Genomic DNA, 15,658 nt, shown 5'->3' with positions numbered 1-15,658 from the left:
CTTCCTTGTAAATGTTTTCCTATTATTAGTTATAGAATCATAGAATCAGAATGGTTTGGGTGGGAAGGAACTTTCAAAGACCATCTATTCCAACTTCCCGGCCATGGGCTGGGACATTCATTTGCATATGGAAATAAACATATCTGCATATTAATATAAATTTATGGATGTGACAGAAATATGAAAATACAGGTGATATAGTGATAAATAATAATAACAATTCTTTCTAGTAAAAAGGTCAATGCTTAAAGGAAATTGCATCTAGAAAAAAATGTTTGGAGTACTAATTTCTGTGGTCCCACAATATCAATGATAAGCTTCTTGGTTGATTTTGGATAATCCTGGTAGACATAGTTTATCACTGCCTCATCTTCAAAAGCTTTTGGCCAACAAAAATGAATGATAATGACTTCTATTTTATTTCCATGTGAAAACAGACTTAGAAGCTTCCTTTAACTGAAAACTATGCTAAATGATCTCATAGATATGCCGTAGATCACAAGTCACAATCTTATTCATGTAGGAGCACATTATTTTTTTACCAGGTGAATCCTTCTCTATTCTATTTGGAGTTTTCTAATCTTCATAGATAGAAAGATATCTGCCAAGATATCTATCTGGATTAATGAAACTAGAAATAAGTATTTATTGTTTTGGCTTATTCATAATTTCTCCATTTGAATTTTGTCAGTGTTTTTGCTGCCTGCCTCTGGAAGTTTTTGGTGAAAAAGATCATACCCTCTCTTGTGTTATCTGTGACTTTTGTTTATCAGGGCCTCCATTCCCTCCTCATTTAATACCCCATAAATTTTGTGGGTAAAAATTAAGAAAGATAGTTGAATTTGCTCTAATGTGACCTTTTTATCAGAATGTGCTTGAGTCATTACAGAGAGCCTGATGACTCAGACATATTTGTTATAGTTTTTGAAATAATCTGCTCACCTCTGGCAGACAGTGAAGCATCATATTGTAAGTGATGGAGTAATAAGGGAGACAAGTAGGAAAAGAAACCCAGATTATTCTGATTTCATTGCAGGGGTTGGTGAGTGTTGTTTGGAGAAAGATAAGTCTGTCCTGAACCATTTTCCCAGGTTTATATGTGAAGTTACAGAAGAAATGTATGCACACAAACCCCACTATTCTTTATTCTCTTTTCATGGACCAGGATGGATAGCAAAAATAAACTATGAACAACTGTGGAAAAAAATCCTTAAATTTTCTATAGGATCCTAGGTGGTACACTTGGTCTTCTCCAGGAAGGATATTTCTGTTTCTGTGCTATTGTTGGTAAGTCCATATAGTTTTGTGATGGGAAATACTGTGCAGCTGAGAAAAGAATCTTGAAAATGCTGTTGTGCTCATATTCTCTCTATTCCTAGAAAATTTCACATTTTGAAATCTTTTTGATAGTTTCATTAAAGAGAAAAAGGCAGTCCACAGTTATTGATCTTCTTTTAATGAAATAGTAAAAGAGGTTGCAAAAGGATAGAAGAAAAGTGAAGAGTATGACATATAATATCAAAGATTATTTGGGTGATGGAGAGAGTTGTACAATTAGTGTTACTGAGCTTTCAGATAGATTAGAGGCTCATATGTTTTTCAGACTTAAGCTATCAAAGTGTCAGAAAATAACGGGTTATCTAGTTTCCCCAAAGAGTGCATCAAAAGTAGAATATGTTATTGGAAGAGAAATATCAATAAGTAGGTGTTGGTCAGTGCAAAAGGAGATTTGACTCATTCAAATGTTGTTCATCAAGTGCCCCATGATATTTCGAAGAACCACAATCATGTGTTGACATAACCTATATAAATGCAGGCCTCTGAGAAGCCAATCTACATTCCAAATTGGTGTTTTCCAGTATTAGTTGTAAAAAGAAAAGGATAGCTACTACAAAGCTCATACCTTTACCTCATATCATAATGCAACTACATTTTCACCCCTTATCATTGTTTATTCCCTCCTATATACCTGCCTGATTTTAAAGATAATATATCAAAGATGCCTTGTTTGTATCATATGACATAGACACATTAAAGTATTTGTGAAATTGTGATTTTTTTTTTTTTACATTTGGCTCATCTTTGTTAGAATATTTACAGATTCTAACCAAGAAAATTGGTATTTCTTTTTAGTAATAAAAAATGCTCGATTTTCTTATCTTTCCATGGTGCAGAACACACCACTGCTCCATGAATTCATGGAACTTACTGCTTTCATGTTAACTCCCTGTGGAGAAGGGCAACAGAACTGGGTTCAAGAAAATTTACACATGGTTCTGTGGTCTCAAAGTGCAATCACTACGGAGGAAATAAACACTTAATTGCTCTGTAAAGGCCTAATGTTCATTGTGTGGATGAAAGGTTTTGTGAAGTACTTCGTGGGCTTGTGCTGATACCTACAGAGCATTAATGGGAATTTGAATATTCTAGAGATTCCTGGCTGCAAGCCTAGATTTGATGTTGCTACAGGTCTTTATTTTGCTTCTTTTATGTCTATTTGTTTCTTCATATTGGATCATAACCATGTGGCAATGGGAACATTTTATAGTGTCTCAGTCAGTTTAGTTATCTGAGCAAAATCAGAATGAATTAAAATGCTCAATTCAGTTAGGAATACAGAAACCCATCCAAATATATAGTTTTTGGTTGGGTGGGTTTTTTTTTTTTTTTTGGTTTTTTGTTTTTGGTGTTTTGGTTTTTTGGGGTGTTTTTTTTTGTTTGTTTGTTTGTTTGTTTTCTTGGTTTTGGTTTTTTGGGTTTTTTTGGGGGGTTTTTTTTGGTTTTTTTTTGTTTTTTTTTTTTTTCTTTGTGGTTTTTTTTTTTTTTTTTGTTGTTATTATTTTTTAAAAAACAGCATGTTCAGTTGGTAAAGATAAAACATTAATTACCGGAGTTGTCAGCATTTTTATATATATTGTGGGACAGATCAGAAAAAGCAAAATCATCTCCAGCTGCATCATAGTGCAAGGTCTATTACTGTCATACTTTTAATCTGAAGAGATTCAGTGGACAAGTTCTCGTGTGGAATATTTTCCAGGAGGAGCCAACTTCTCTTTGAAAACATACGATGGAGATATAGTACGTGGTAACGACCCATACAAGGCCCAAATCAACCCATGGTGTTGTTAGAGGTCTCAGATTTGCTGAGTTTCATGTCCAACGTGAGATCCAGCCACTGGTGTTAGCCAAAAACTCTATAGCATGTTTTGTATGGATTTTGCAGAACAGATTTTCCTTGAGCTGAAAGTGTTTTATAAATACTTACAGCTTTTGATTACTTCAGGATGTTTTTGAAAGGTTAATGTATACAAAGGAAAGAAATGCTAAAATGCCATTGGTACTGTCTGCACAGGAAAAATAGAGGACAGATGGATATGCATCAAAAAATTGATAAAAAGTTCACATACAATTTCATAGTGAAGAAATTATTAAAAATACTTGAATAAGATGGAAAGAATTAAAATAAGGGCTATAATCAAAGAATAATTTACTAATGAAAACATCTGTAAAAATGAGGATACAGAATTAAAAAATTAAATATTAAACAAACTTACATCAAAGTATTCTTAAATTATTTACTTCCATAGATCACCAAATACTAAGAGCAGTTTTAAGAGATGTTTATTTTACAATTAATTTTTTTCTATATGCAGTAACATAGATTTGTTAATTGGAAATGTAGGGAATATATTTTTTTAATAAACACTTTTCATCTGCACTGGAAATTGGACTGGGCAGCAGCAATCATATGACCTTTGTAACATAGATGAAAATAAGTTAGATAGTTACTGCAGTTATTTTCTGCACTGAGAGAACAGTGACAGGAAGGGGCCAGGATTTCAATCAAGATGTTTTCCAAATAAGAGCTCTAGCCATGGCTGTGGATGCCTCTGCAAGCTGGCTACATTTATTACCTTCATTGAAAGAGATATTTTCTCAGTCAGTTCACTCTGGTTTATACCAAGGCTGTTAATCAAAAAATGATAAATATTGGCCTTTGAGCATTTTTTTAAGCCTAGGGTCTATTTTTAAGAAATGCTTTTCTTTGTATGTCTTATACATTCAATATTCAAGGAATCACACAAAGTGTTTTGATACACTAACAGTCAACCAAGTAGATGTCCAAAATAATTTCTGTACAGCAAATGACCAAATGGCATGTGGTACTTGGCTGAATATTTTGTTATATATAATTTAGGAAGAGGCAGTGTAAGTTCACAATATTGTGTACTTTTTACATATTTGCCTTGTAATGCACATGATAATTAGAGAAAATACAATATATGACAACCAAAATAAGTTTCGCAAATACATTAATGGCATGTTTTGGTAGGCATGGTGGTATTCAGTCAAAGATTGGACTTAGATGATCTTAGATCTTAGAGATCTTTTCCAACCTTAATATTCCTGTGATTCTATCCTCTAAGAAAATTAATAGTTTTATCTTCTTTTTATGTTTATGACATCAGACAAAATAACTGTGCTTTAAGTAGCCGAGCAATGAATATTGTCTTTCAAATAAGAAAAAATATAGCACAAAGGTGTGAATTTGCAGAATCTAGTTTAAAAATGAATGGGTGGCCTTCAAAGCATGAAGAACCTCAGAATTCTTGTGTAGCTTGTCATCAAATGTTCTGTATTTATATATTGGGAAAAAAAAAAAAATTTCTCAGATCTGCTACTGATCATGAAACAGTTTTGAATATGAAAAAGACCTCTGAATGGGGTGCAATGCTTTTGCCCTTTATTAAATGTATTACCACAGAGGCAGGAGATTGGTTGAGGAGCTCAGGCATTTCCTGCAGAATTTCAGCACAGGTAAGCCCTGCTGCTCCCTCTGCCTGTGCTTGGGCACTGGCACCCTGAAAAAATGACCAAAGTACACATTAGAGTAAGAATAAAACAAGGAAAATTAGAGACAAAGGAAGAAATCAAAAGACAAAATGAAGGAGGAGTAACTCTGCATCCTGGATCTATCACTGTGCAGGACCAGAAGTGGGAATACTTGACTGCAGCTTATTGAAATCGCTACAAAAATTCAGGATAGGTTTCAGAGGGACTGCCAGTGTTTTGGCTAATCGACCGTACCTCAGAAAATGATGTTGAGGGTAAAGGAGGTATTTTTGCTCTAGCTTCAGTCACAACTCCTCTTGCTACATCCTGTTTTTCTGGCGGTGCATAAACCAGATTTCAGATAAGCAAGACTGCACATTGCAATTTTATTGTATATGTGGTCCATGAAGGAGATCTGTACAGCTGTTTACAAATTAGGGAGGAGAACTAGAGGTTTCTCCTGTGAAGAGAGTCAGAGTGCATAAGAAATGCCGTAACCCTTTTTTTATGAAAAATAAATGGATTATTTTCATATTTTTCCTGATCTTTGAAGTCTAATTTCTGGCTTGCTTTAGATTTTTTAATATTTTTTGTTTTCTTTTTTTTTCCTTTCTTTCTTTTTTTCTTTTTTTAAAGGATAGCTATAGATTTCAGCGTGCACAATGAAAAGCAGTTTTGACACATCTCAAATGAGTGAAAGAGACTATTCAGGCCAATAGTTAGGACTCAAAATGAGATATCAAGAAGACGGGTTTTAACATAAGGCCATTTTGGACCCTGAATAAATTACTTGACATCACTTTATTGTGTCAGTAATACAGAAGAGGAGATAAGAACAGATACTAGGAAAAAATGCTTAGCATACCCCTTAGCAAAGATTTCCTACATAGACTCGCTGCATAATATTTTCTCTTGAAAATGTATTTACACTAGTCAACCTCAGCTTAGCTGAAGACAGATACTTTAAACCAATCTCAGTTTAGCACTTCCCACATTCAACAATGGGAAACATTTGCTAGTTAGTCACAGTAGTTAATAGTTTTGTTCATGGTGTTAGTTAGCTGTAAAATATTGTTAAGGAAAATAATTAAGTTCATAACAAACAATAGTTTTAATTTCTCTACAGTAGTTCTCCAGTGTCTGATTAGGTACCAACAGTAAATGTTTGGTATTTATACAATTGTTTTTAATAACTGGCATCAAAGAAGTAAATTCCTTGCTTGAGAAAGTAAGGAAGAAACACAGCACCTATTTGGTGATGTCTTTGCATATCTTTGTTTTGAATCCAATGATTTGGTCTCATTTCCAGTGAGGATATCAGCAGGAGGTTCAGGATCTCAACATAGGAAGTGCTGATATTTTTCTAGGTGGTGCTAATGCTCTGACTTCTCACCGTGGCTCTCAGACAACCTTTACACCCTGTTCTAACTGGGTAACCATGCTGTTATCCCAAACACATTAGCAAAGATGAAATGTTTCTATACGTTCAAATAAGTGATGCATTGTGCATCCATCTGTTAATGAATGAATAAAAGTAATTTGCAATTTTAAAGGAGCTTTGTTTGTTCTTAATGTGAACTAGCTTCATAATGAGCTGAGCTGTGTGTGTATAAATAGTCCATTTGGTTAATTGTTTCCTAAAATGAGATAGATTGGTAGCATCTATTTAATGTCTGATTCTGGTCTCAATAGAGCCAATTGTTTTCTACTATGGGATTAAGTAGGAACTGAAGTAATCCTAGTCTATAAATTTCATTGCGAATTCTATATTGAGAAAAAAAGCAAAACAGAAAAGAAAAATAAATACAGAATCCTTCTCATAGGTGAATTGTGTTGATAATTTTCCTACCCTTAAATCCCGCTGAACTGTATCTTGTATTTTCTGCTCCATTAAAATTATTTCCCAGAAAGTTGCTCAAAAAATCTTTTCCCCCTAATTTGTGCAGTAATTTCTTTCGGCTTAAATGCTATAGACTCCAAATTAAGAATGTTGAAAATTGATGTTACTAAAGAAATATTTATTTGGAATTCCCCAAATGAGTAGGCACAAAGGCTTTAATTCTACATGCCACAGGGCTGTTATTACCAACATTGAGATTCCCTAATGAAATTCACAACCTGATAAAGTAGATGTGGAAAAGTGCCTTTTGAGATTAGATCAAGACTTGTAAAAGGATATTCCAAATTTATTTTGGTTTAGATACAATAACTATACCTTTCATTTCCCAAGTTCAGTTTCTTAATATCCCATAAAGGTGTATAGTAGGGGAACTTTATTGTGTCCTTTATCATAGTCTTGAAATGTAGTTTCTGCAGGCTTTGTCCTTTGGTCAACTTCTCTGTATAGAACCAGAACTCTTCCTTTCCTCCAAGAGAAGAATTTAAAGTTGTAACATATCTTAGTATAGTATTTGCCACTGGCTTTTTTTCTTTTCTCTTTTTTTTTCCTGCAATACTTAGATGAAAAAAGGTAGAAGGATGCTCATTTGTCTGAGCATGTCAGTCTGTTGCTGCTGTTTTGCTTAGCTCCTGGGTATGTTTAATCTTCCATTGACAGAGGCTTGCTTTTGCACATGATCAGAGTATGCTTATGGGAGAACACAAAACCCAATGTGATACCTTGATGTATTTTGTCAATAATATTAAGCCGCAGTATTGGTTGAAATTTAGTATTTGATTTGATTGACATTTATTTAGGGTAGAAGTATCAGAAGTATTATGCTTACTTGGCTTTTTCTTTTCTCAAATTAAATAGGCCAAACAGTTATCCTGTGGAATCTAGAAATAGTGAAACTTCTCTCCCTGTCAGATGTAGCTATTAAATTTTGCATCTCACTCTATCCTGTTAGGGGAATACTCTTAACAGCACCATATATATACACTTAGACATGAAGTCAGGCAGAAATTCACAGAGATTTTTGCTGTATAGTGCAAGGATATTTCAAATATTACTGGGGGTTCACACACATTTTTATAATCATAGTCAAAATAATATAATTTACAGTAGCATTTTGGCCTTGTTTTGCACCTCTCTGTCTGCCTTAAATCTTTACCTGCCTTTATTTCCAAGTAGTTAAAAAAGGTACCAGTTCAAAGATTTCTGATTTTCTCCTTCTTTCTAGCTTGTTGTAGGTTTTTTAGAATGTCTATCACATTGGGCAGTCTTTCTTTTTTTGCTGGGTATCATTCAACCTTGAGTGAGAGTGTCACATGTCATTACAGAATCGTAGATAGAGTTCATTAGGTATAAAATAAAGGTCAGAGCACTAGACATTTTGTAGCAAATTAATGCTTTAACATTGACAATGGTTGTTGGTCCAGTGACATAAGAGAAAATGAGGTGCTCTAGACAAGAAAGGTCCATTAATTTTGCACTAAAGGCTCTACTAGCTTGTATATTATGGATAAAACAAAACACCTGGAGTTTTATTTTTTTACTTCTCATACACATCAGTTGTGTCCCTTAAGGAATCAGAAATACATTTAAGTTGGTAATAAATACTGAAATGGAAATTCATTATTCATAGGAGTATTTAAACATTCATAGAATGAAACATAAAGAACAATTTAACACAATCATCATATAGGTATATTCTAAGAGGTATATTCTAAGATTGGGAAGAGACTGTATCTACCAGCAAAGTATGAAAATTATGCATTATGAGCCAGATTTTTTTTTCTCTAATACTCTCTTCCATTTAAAATTCTCTGAGCTAATAAAGAAGTGATTTTATGAGGGAGCTATATGCTATGATCATACATGATATGCTATATTTTAGTCCCTTTAAATGCACAGGAAAAAAATACATGAAACATTTACTGACAGTGCAGGATGATTTATGCATAACCTTTGTTTATTTTGTTTTCGCTAAAAAGCTTTATTGTCCTTTTTTCTCAGAAATATCCCATCTTCTAAATAAAATGTCAAAACTTTCATTTTGAGTGACTGCTACTGCTTTTTCATTTGACTGTTACTCTTCATCTATCATACTGTTTCTGAAACATCTTACAGTCTCTTCTCACTCAATGACCATTTTCTGGGTTTTAGATATATTGCTCTATCTTAATTAAGTGTTGATTTTTGTTTGATTCAGCTTTGCTTTTTGAACTGGGAATAATTGCCCAGGCTTAATTTATTTGGTATGTCTACAGTCATAATATTTAATGATCCATTATTATGCCAGCTCTCAGCTGCACAGGAGTGATCCATATTTTTGAAGCAATTGGATATCTACAGATGCCAACAAAGAGGCGTTTGCTAGCCTGCAAGGAAAGACACTAAAATCTATGCAATCAATGTATGCATTTGTCAGGCTTTACATTGGAGTGTGTGTGACAAGTCATGTTCAACCTGTTTGCTGAAGTTATTGTGTTTTGGGGAAACAAAATAATAAAAAGTATATTTAACCAACATAGTGGGAAGGGAAAAGGGATTCTCAGTAAATACCATTTCTCAAAAGAGACAAAACTGTGTTTATTCAACATAAACAAATACACTGAGAAGTGTTTTGCCAGAGAAACTGTTTCAAGCTATTTGCTTAGCATGTGAAAGAGCTTTATTAGAGTAAATATGCTTTGTCTTGGACAATGCCTCTTTTGAATTTCAATAATAGCTAAACTCTTGTCAAAAAATACTTTCAGTAAATATACATGTTTATCAAAATGCAGATGATAAAATTGCTGGTAAATATAATTTTGTTTAAGATAAACTAATTACATTTACATATATCTGCTGAAATGAGGCATTCTTTCTATAAGCAGAGCCTATCTCATCTGATGCTTCAGAAAGGTCCTTGGCATGCTCTATGGCTACATGCTGCATTTCTTGAGTTCCAGAGCTTGAATTCTGTCAGTCTAAAACCATTGAGTCTAGCATGTTCATAGGAAAGTCACCCAGGAAAATTAAATTTACATAGACAAATTATTCTATCAGCCTCTGCCAACACCTACCTTCCCCAATCTTATAAATGGTCCAAACCTTCAGTTCTGAACTCAGACATTTCCATTTGCCGATTCCCTGAAATGATATCTATTGGCAAATCACATGCCAGTCTCTGTCAGTTAAAGTAAGACCATAAAAATGCTAAAACTATAAATTTTCAAAATGTTAGTTTTGTGGAAACCTGTAGGATCCTTACTGATGAGCTATACCCCATTGTCCATGGTTATTGCAAGGACAGGTACATATGCTGAAAATAGATGAGGAAAATATGAAGTCTTTGAGATTCCATCAGCAGAAGAGAAAACACTGCATGTTATATTCACAATTATGCTTCAGAATGGAATATTTCAACATTAAAGGCAATGACCCATATATATCTATGTATACATATAAACAGATTTAAAAACAAATTCATGGGGATATGCAGAATGAAACAAACATTCCAGTTTTGCCATAATTGTATTATTGTTAGGATTTTAGTAGTACAGCAGAAAAATTTATTGGTTTGCTAAGGAATTTGAATAAATAATAGATAAAAATATTCTAACTATTATACTGCAAGTCAGCAATATGAAGTATGAAACACAGTTTGACATACAACTCAATACCAAATCTGCAAAATATAATTTTATTGGTCTTGTTATAATGCAGGCATACTCCAAAAATCACTAAGTATGAAACATAACCCATTCTCTAGAAGATATTTGTTGACTTTATGATTTTACAGGTTTTGATGCACTGTGAAATCTGAGTTCATTACACAGAGGAAGAACTGCCATGTAAACTGAGACAGATTCTGGCAGAACATCACTTCCTTTTTTGTTAAAGGGGGTTGTTTTACATAATAATAATGCTGGAAAATGTTCAAACGTGTGTAAGAAGTTAAATACTTACCCTATCCTTCAACTTTAAATGAAAGAGTTCTGAAGCAGTACGATGACAATATCTTTATTGATACCCATTTAATGTGCCATGTATTGGATTAGCTGGATTTAGCACCCATTATATATAAATATATATATATGGCTGTAATATTAACCATTCTATTTAATGTCACTTGGAAAGACTGTTAAACTTCACTACAGTAAAATTGTCATCAAAGCATAGTTCCTACTGGACTGATGTAGTAATGTTACACATCTATCTATCATCCTTTCACTGTTTGCAGCCACTGCAAAAAAATGACCTGCAAAATTAATTGGTCTTCAAAGTCTGTATGTAGTCCCATTTTGGGCATTCACATAAGCATATGGTTCAGCCTAAAAGCACTTACAGTCAGACCAAAAATTTTAAATTTAGCCCCTTATAAGAATGAAGTTGAGAGAGTTACATCATCTCATACAACACGCTGTACATTCTGCCAAGGGGTGTCTGCTCCCAACACCTGGTTTGTGTGTGTAGCTTATCCCTACCTCAGCAAAAGCCAGTTCTGAAACATTTGTAATGTGAGACAAATGCAAACACAATGTGCTTATCCACTCAGCAAAAGGTCTGCTCTAAAAATGCTATGATAGGCTGTTCAGTATTTTCAAGACAGCAGCTGAATACATATAAAAATGTAGTAAGAAGTGTGTGTTTGGTTTCCAGGATCAGTGGTTTTGGCGAGTCAGGAACAACAGGGTGATGGATGGATACCCCATGCAGATTACCTACTTCTGGAGGGGACTGCCTCCCAGCATTGATGCAGTTTATGAAAACAGTGAGGGGAACTTTGTCTTCTTTAAAGGTAAGAAAGAACAAAAGTAAGATTTTGTGTAACACTTTTGAGTGTGATGATTTCTTGAAACACATCTTGTTTATTTTTACTAATGATTTGTAAATCTTATTGAGAATTGGTAGCTAAATGATGAGTATATAAGTTAGCATTTTCTTGTTTGGCAATTACATTTTAATTTATGATTACATAATTACATAATTAATTACATAAATTTATGATATCACAATATCAGATCACTTGTTCTTACATATTCAATCAAAATTTGAAAGTATAAATATATAACACATAGAAATGAAATTATCTGTTATGAAATAATTTTTTAAATGTGTTTTAGGAAGACACAATGAACACATTTCCATTATTAATTTTTGTGTAGTTCTCTTTGCTCTTCCTTTTAACAAATTCATTTCTTATATCTTAAAATGGCACCTTTGCTATATATACCTCACTGTACTGCATTATATTTGTTTCATCTAAGACCTGTGATGTTAGGAGTTTAATGTGGGGAAAAATAATCTTTTTCATAGATGTGTATTTAGTGTTTTTAAAGGAGTATAAACTCCAGAAAATAGGTGATTTAGATCAAATTGTTGATGACAATTCTTTTCAAATTTCACTTCAGACATCATCTGTTCTTCAAAATTAAAGTTCTTGAACATATACCTTATTTAGATTTAATGATAAAGTTATCTTATATGTTTAACAAATGCATACTTAGTGACAAAATCTTCAAATTATGTAAAGTATGTTTTATAAAATAGTCATTTTAGAGAAGAAGAAACTGAATAGATAAGAAATATATGAAAAATTATTCAGCTATTTAGTGTTGTGAGTGATTAATTTTTTTAGCTCATTAAAAAAAAGGAGATATTTTTAATGTTGTTATATTAAAAAAGAAATTAATTCATTTTAGAAGTGGAATCATTAACAGGGCATAAGAATATTACATTCACTATGGAAACAATCCTGGGAATGTTAAAAAATACTTTATAACATGCAGAAACACTTCATAATTGTACAATGAAGTTTATGTTTTACTAAAGGTGAAATTGTATTTTTGTGTGAATCATAAGGAAAATGATATTACATGTAGCGCAGTTTCTCTTTCTATACAGCAAATGCTTTACTTCTGTTGCCATAAAATAAACTTAAGTCATTAACTCTGGAAAGTTTATATGGTTGGAAATCATGATCAAGGTGCCTTCAAATCTCCATCCCACTGCTTGATTTTTAGGTCTGTAGGACATGGGAGGATAAAAATATTATTCTGTAGCTATTCCTTTGCACCACTTCTACAAAGAGCAAAGTAACTATCCTAGTATTCCAGACTTCTGCCTTGATAATGCTGGGATCCATTATCTGAGCTCCAGACAGAAATGATCAAGCTTATTGTTATATCTGCTTCTTTTCCTTCCCAATGACCTTGAAATATGTTTCATCATTATTTAACTCTTCACACACTGCTGACTGGCTCCTGTTAGGTCTTAGAGGAATAGGTTGATCCTGTGGTTTATGGGTTAGGAGAGAAGGAGGAGGGAACTTCTCAAACAACAAAAGGAGTGGGGAACTTCTCTATTTTTTTCTCTGGGAAATTAAATCAAGATTAATTAAAGCAAGCAGGAACAGCAGGATTGTTCTTTTAGAAGTCAGAATTGTGTTTTCCTTTCACATCATCCCCACCTTATGCTATCTGACTTCAGATCAATTAGTTTTGTGCCTTCTAGCTGATATCATATGATATTTGGATATTCTGCTGTAGGGTTTTTTTCCATATGACTTATTTTCAAAGTTCCTTCCATTATTTTTCCAATGACATTTGTATTATCCCCTTACTTGCCAAGGCCAAAAGTCTTTGTATTTCCTCGTGCAATTTAAAAAAATATTTTTGCTTCTCTGCCATGTCTTCATGACTCTTAATATCTAACTGTTGGTGTTTTCTATCAGTGTAATTCATGTTTTTCCACTGCTACAGAATCAAAAAATTCAGCTGTCTTTTGTGTGGGTATCCTTGAAAATTCCTGTTCCAAGGATCTCAACTGCCTTGTGGAACATTATTACAGAAACATATGTAAATAGACTGTAGGTAAATGATCATTGTCTCATTTCTTCTATTCCGTCACAAAATTTCCTGGGAAAAGGTTACATGTCTTCCTTCCAAAGGCGCTAGAAATAGACAAGCTGATTGTTGCTAAGATGATGAGTAAGTAGAATGCCTTATCCAGGTAGCGTGTTTTACCGGTCTAAAATTGGTCCAAACAAGTAAGTTCTAGAAGGAACTTTAAATCTGATGTCTAGCATATGGATGTGTTAACAAAGCACATACCTGAGCCAATGTCTACATCTGTTATTCAGAGAATAAAATAGAAAAGATGGATTAAATGCCAGCAGAAAACTTGTACTGGTTTAATGTCACTATGCACTCCTCTGACCCACACTATAGTGCCACCTATTCCTGCCCTCTCTTTAGTGCTGACCCATAGTATACTACAAATGTACAGGCTAGACATGAGGGAAAAAAAATGCTCACAGATAGAGTGGATGGGCACTGGAATGGGCTGTCCAGGGAGGTGGTGTAGTCACTGTCCCTGGAGGTGTTTAATAAAAGACTGGATGTGGCCATGGTTTAGTTGATAAGGTAGTGTTAGGTCATAGGTTGAACTTGATGATCTCCAAAGTCTTTTACAACCTAGCTGATTCTGTGGCAAGTTCCTCATGCATCCCAGCAGAGCTCCATGCATGCCAGCAGGTCACTGACACAGACGGCAACACCTCCATGCCCTCTTCCCTGCCCATCCTTTGTAAAGAGCCAGTAGCCTTCCATTCTAACATTCCATTCATAGAAGCCATCCCACTATGTCTCTGTGATGCCAGTAAGATCACCGCCCTGCAGGTGTGCACAAATTTCCAAGCACATCCCCAGCTCCTGTTGTTATTCTGGATAATACGTGTGTTTCATAGAGGCATTTAATTTGCGGCACCCAATAAAACCAACTTACTGACTGGAGTGGCTGGAATTCCTTTGTGCTGTTTCGTGTGCTCTCCTGCTGACCTGTGATCTCTCTCCAGGCTCTGGACATCTCTTGCTGCCACTGACATCAAACTGGTAGGAGTGGGATGGATTGAGGTTCTCCCTCCACCAGCAACTTTAGTTAAAATCCCTCTTTACCAGCTTGGCAAGCCTATGACAAAGATGCTCTTCCTGTTCCCTGCCAGATGGACTCATCAGCCCTCAGCAGACCAGATCATACTCATAAAGTACAGAGCAATCTGGTGGATAGTTGCTTATGAAAAACAGATGTTTGAATTCTTGTTATTATTCATTACCAGTGTCCATGCTGAATGATAATAAGATGGCATCAAAAAGATACCTTTTTTTTCTCTTTTAATGAGAAAACATGAATAGTTAAATTCATTCTGTGTACCTTTGGGAATTTATATAGTGCTAAAAATGAAATTGTCAAGCCATCTGTGCTGTTGAATGTTATGGTAAACCAAATGTAGCAATAGAAAGGCTGCTGTAAAACTCATACTACCAGTGCCTCCATCATAACATCCTACTGCCCTTACCCCATGGCCTGACAGTTTTATATTGAAAAATAGATTTACTATAGTGTCAGATCATGGAACAGAGAAATGACAGAAACTTGATGTGGGAAATAGAGAATGGGGAAAATGGAACCATGAATAGTAATTTTAGGATTCTAGGAAAAGACTAGATACAGGCTTGAAAGACCAAAATTAAAAGGAGTGTTGGCTGGAATAAACCAACAGTTGGGATTAGATGTTAATTTTTTAACTGATTTAAATTACATGTAATTGTTTAAAAATTTGGAAATTCATCTCACCACTCTAACACAGTCACGATATGCTGCAAACTTCTTGCACTACACACATACCATAATTGAAAATAATATTGACAAAAAACCCAGAAGCACAATTATTCAGAATTCAGATTCTATAAAGGAAGAACTAGTTGCTAAAAACTGCATATTTTTTGGCAGTAGTCAGTAGGAAGTTAAACAGTCTAAAGAATATCTAGAATATTATAATTTTAAGTGAAGCATAGCAATACAGATGCCCTTTATTTCCAGTACGTTTTTTAGAATGTCAAAGATGGATTTTGAGAGACTTCAAATAATTCCATGGTTCACCCTTCTCAGCTGTTT

General features: G+C 34.1%; 1 protein-coding gene across 1 annotated transcript in view; it reads left to right on the top strand.

The window, feature by feature from the left end:
* The window catches only part of MMP16 (matrix metallopeptidase 16), a 167,173-nt gene that overhangs the window by 134,333 nt on the left and 17,182 nt on the right, over positions 1-15,658 (top strand). The window contains exon 7 of the mRNA XM_005422879.3: positions 11,363-11,501. Within this exon, the coding sequence (XP_005422936.1) occupies positions 11,363-11,501 (139 nt within the window). The remainder of the gene's footprint in view (positions 1-11,362; positions 11,502-15,658) is intronic.

The sequence above is a fragment of the Geospiza fortis genome, unplaced genomic scaffold (assembly GCF_000277835.1).
Source record: "Geospiza fortis unplaced genomic scaffold, GeoFor_1.0 scaffold7, whole genome shotgun sequence".
NCBI classification, from domain to species: domain Eukaryota; kingdom Metazoa; phylum Chordata; class Aves; order Passeriformes; family Thraupidae; genus Geospiza; species Geospiza fortis.
This window is presented reverse-complemented; position numbering and strand designations above follow the sequence as displayed.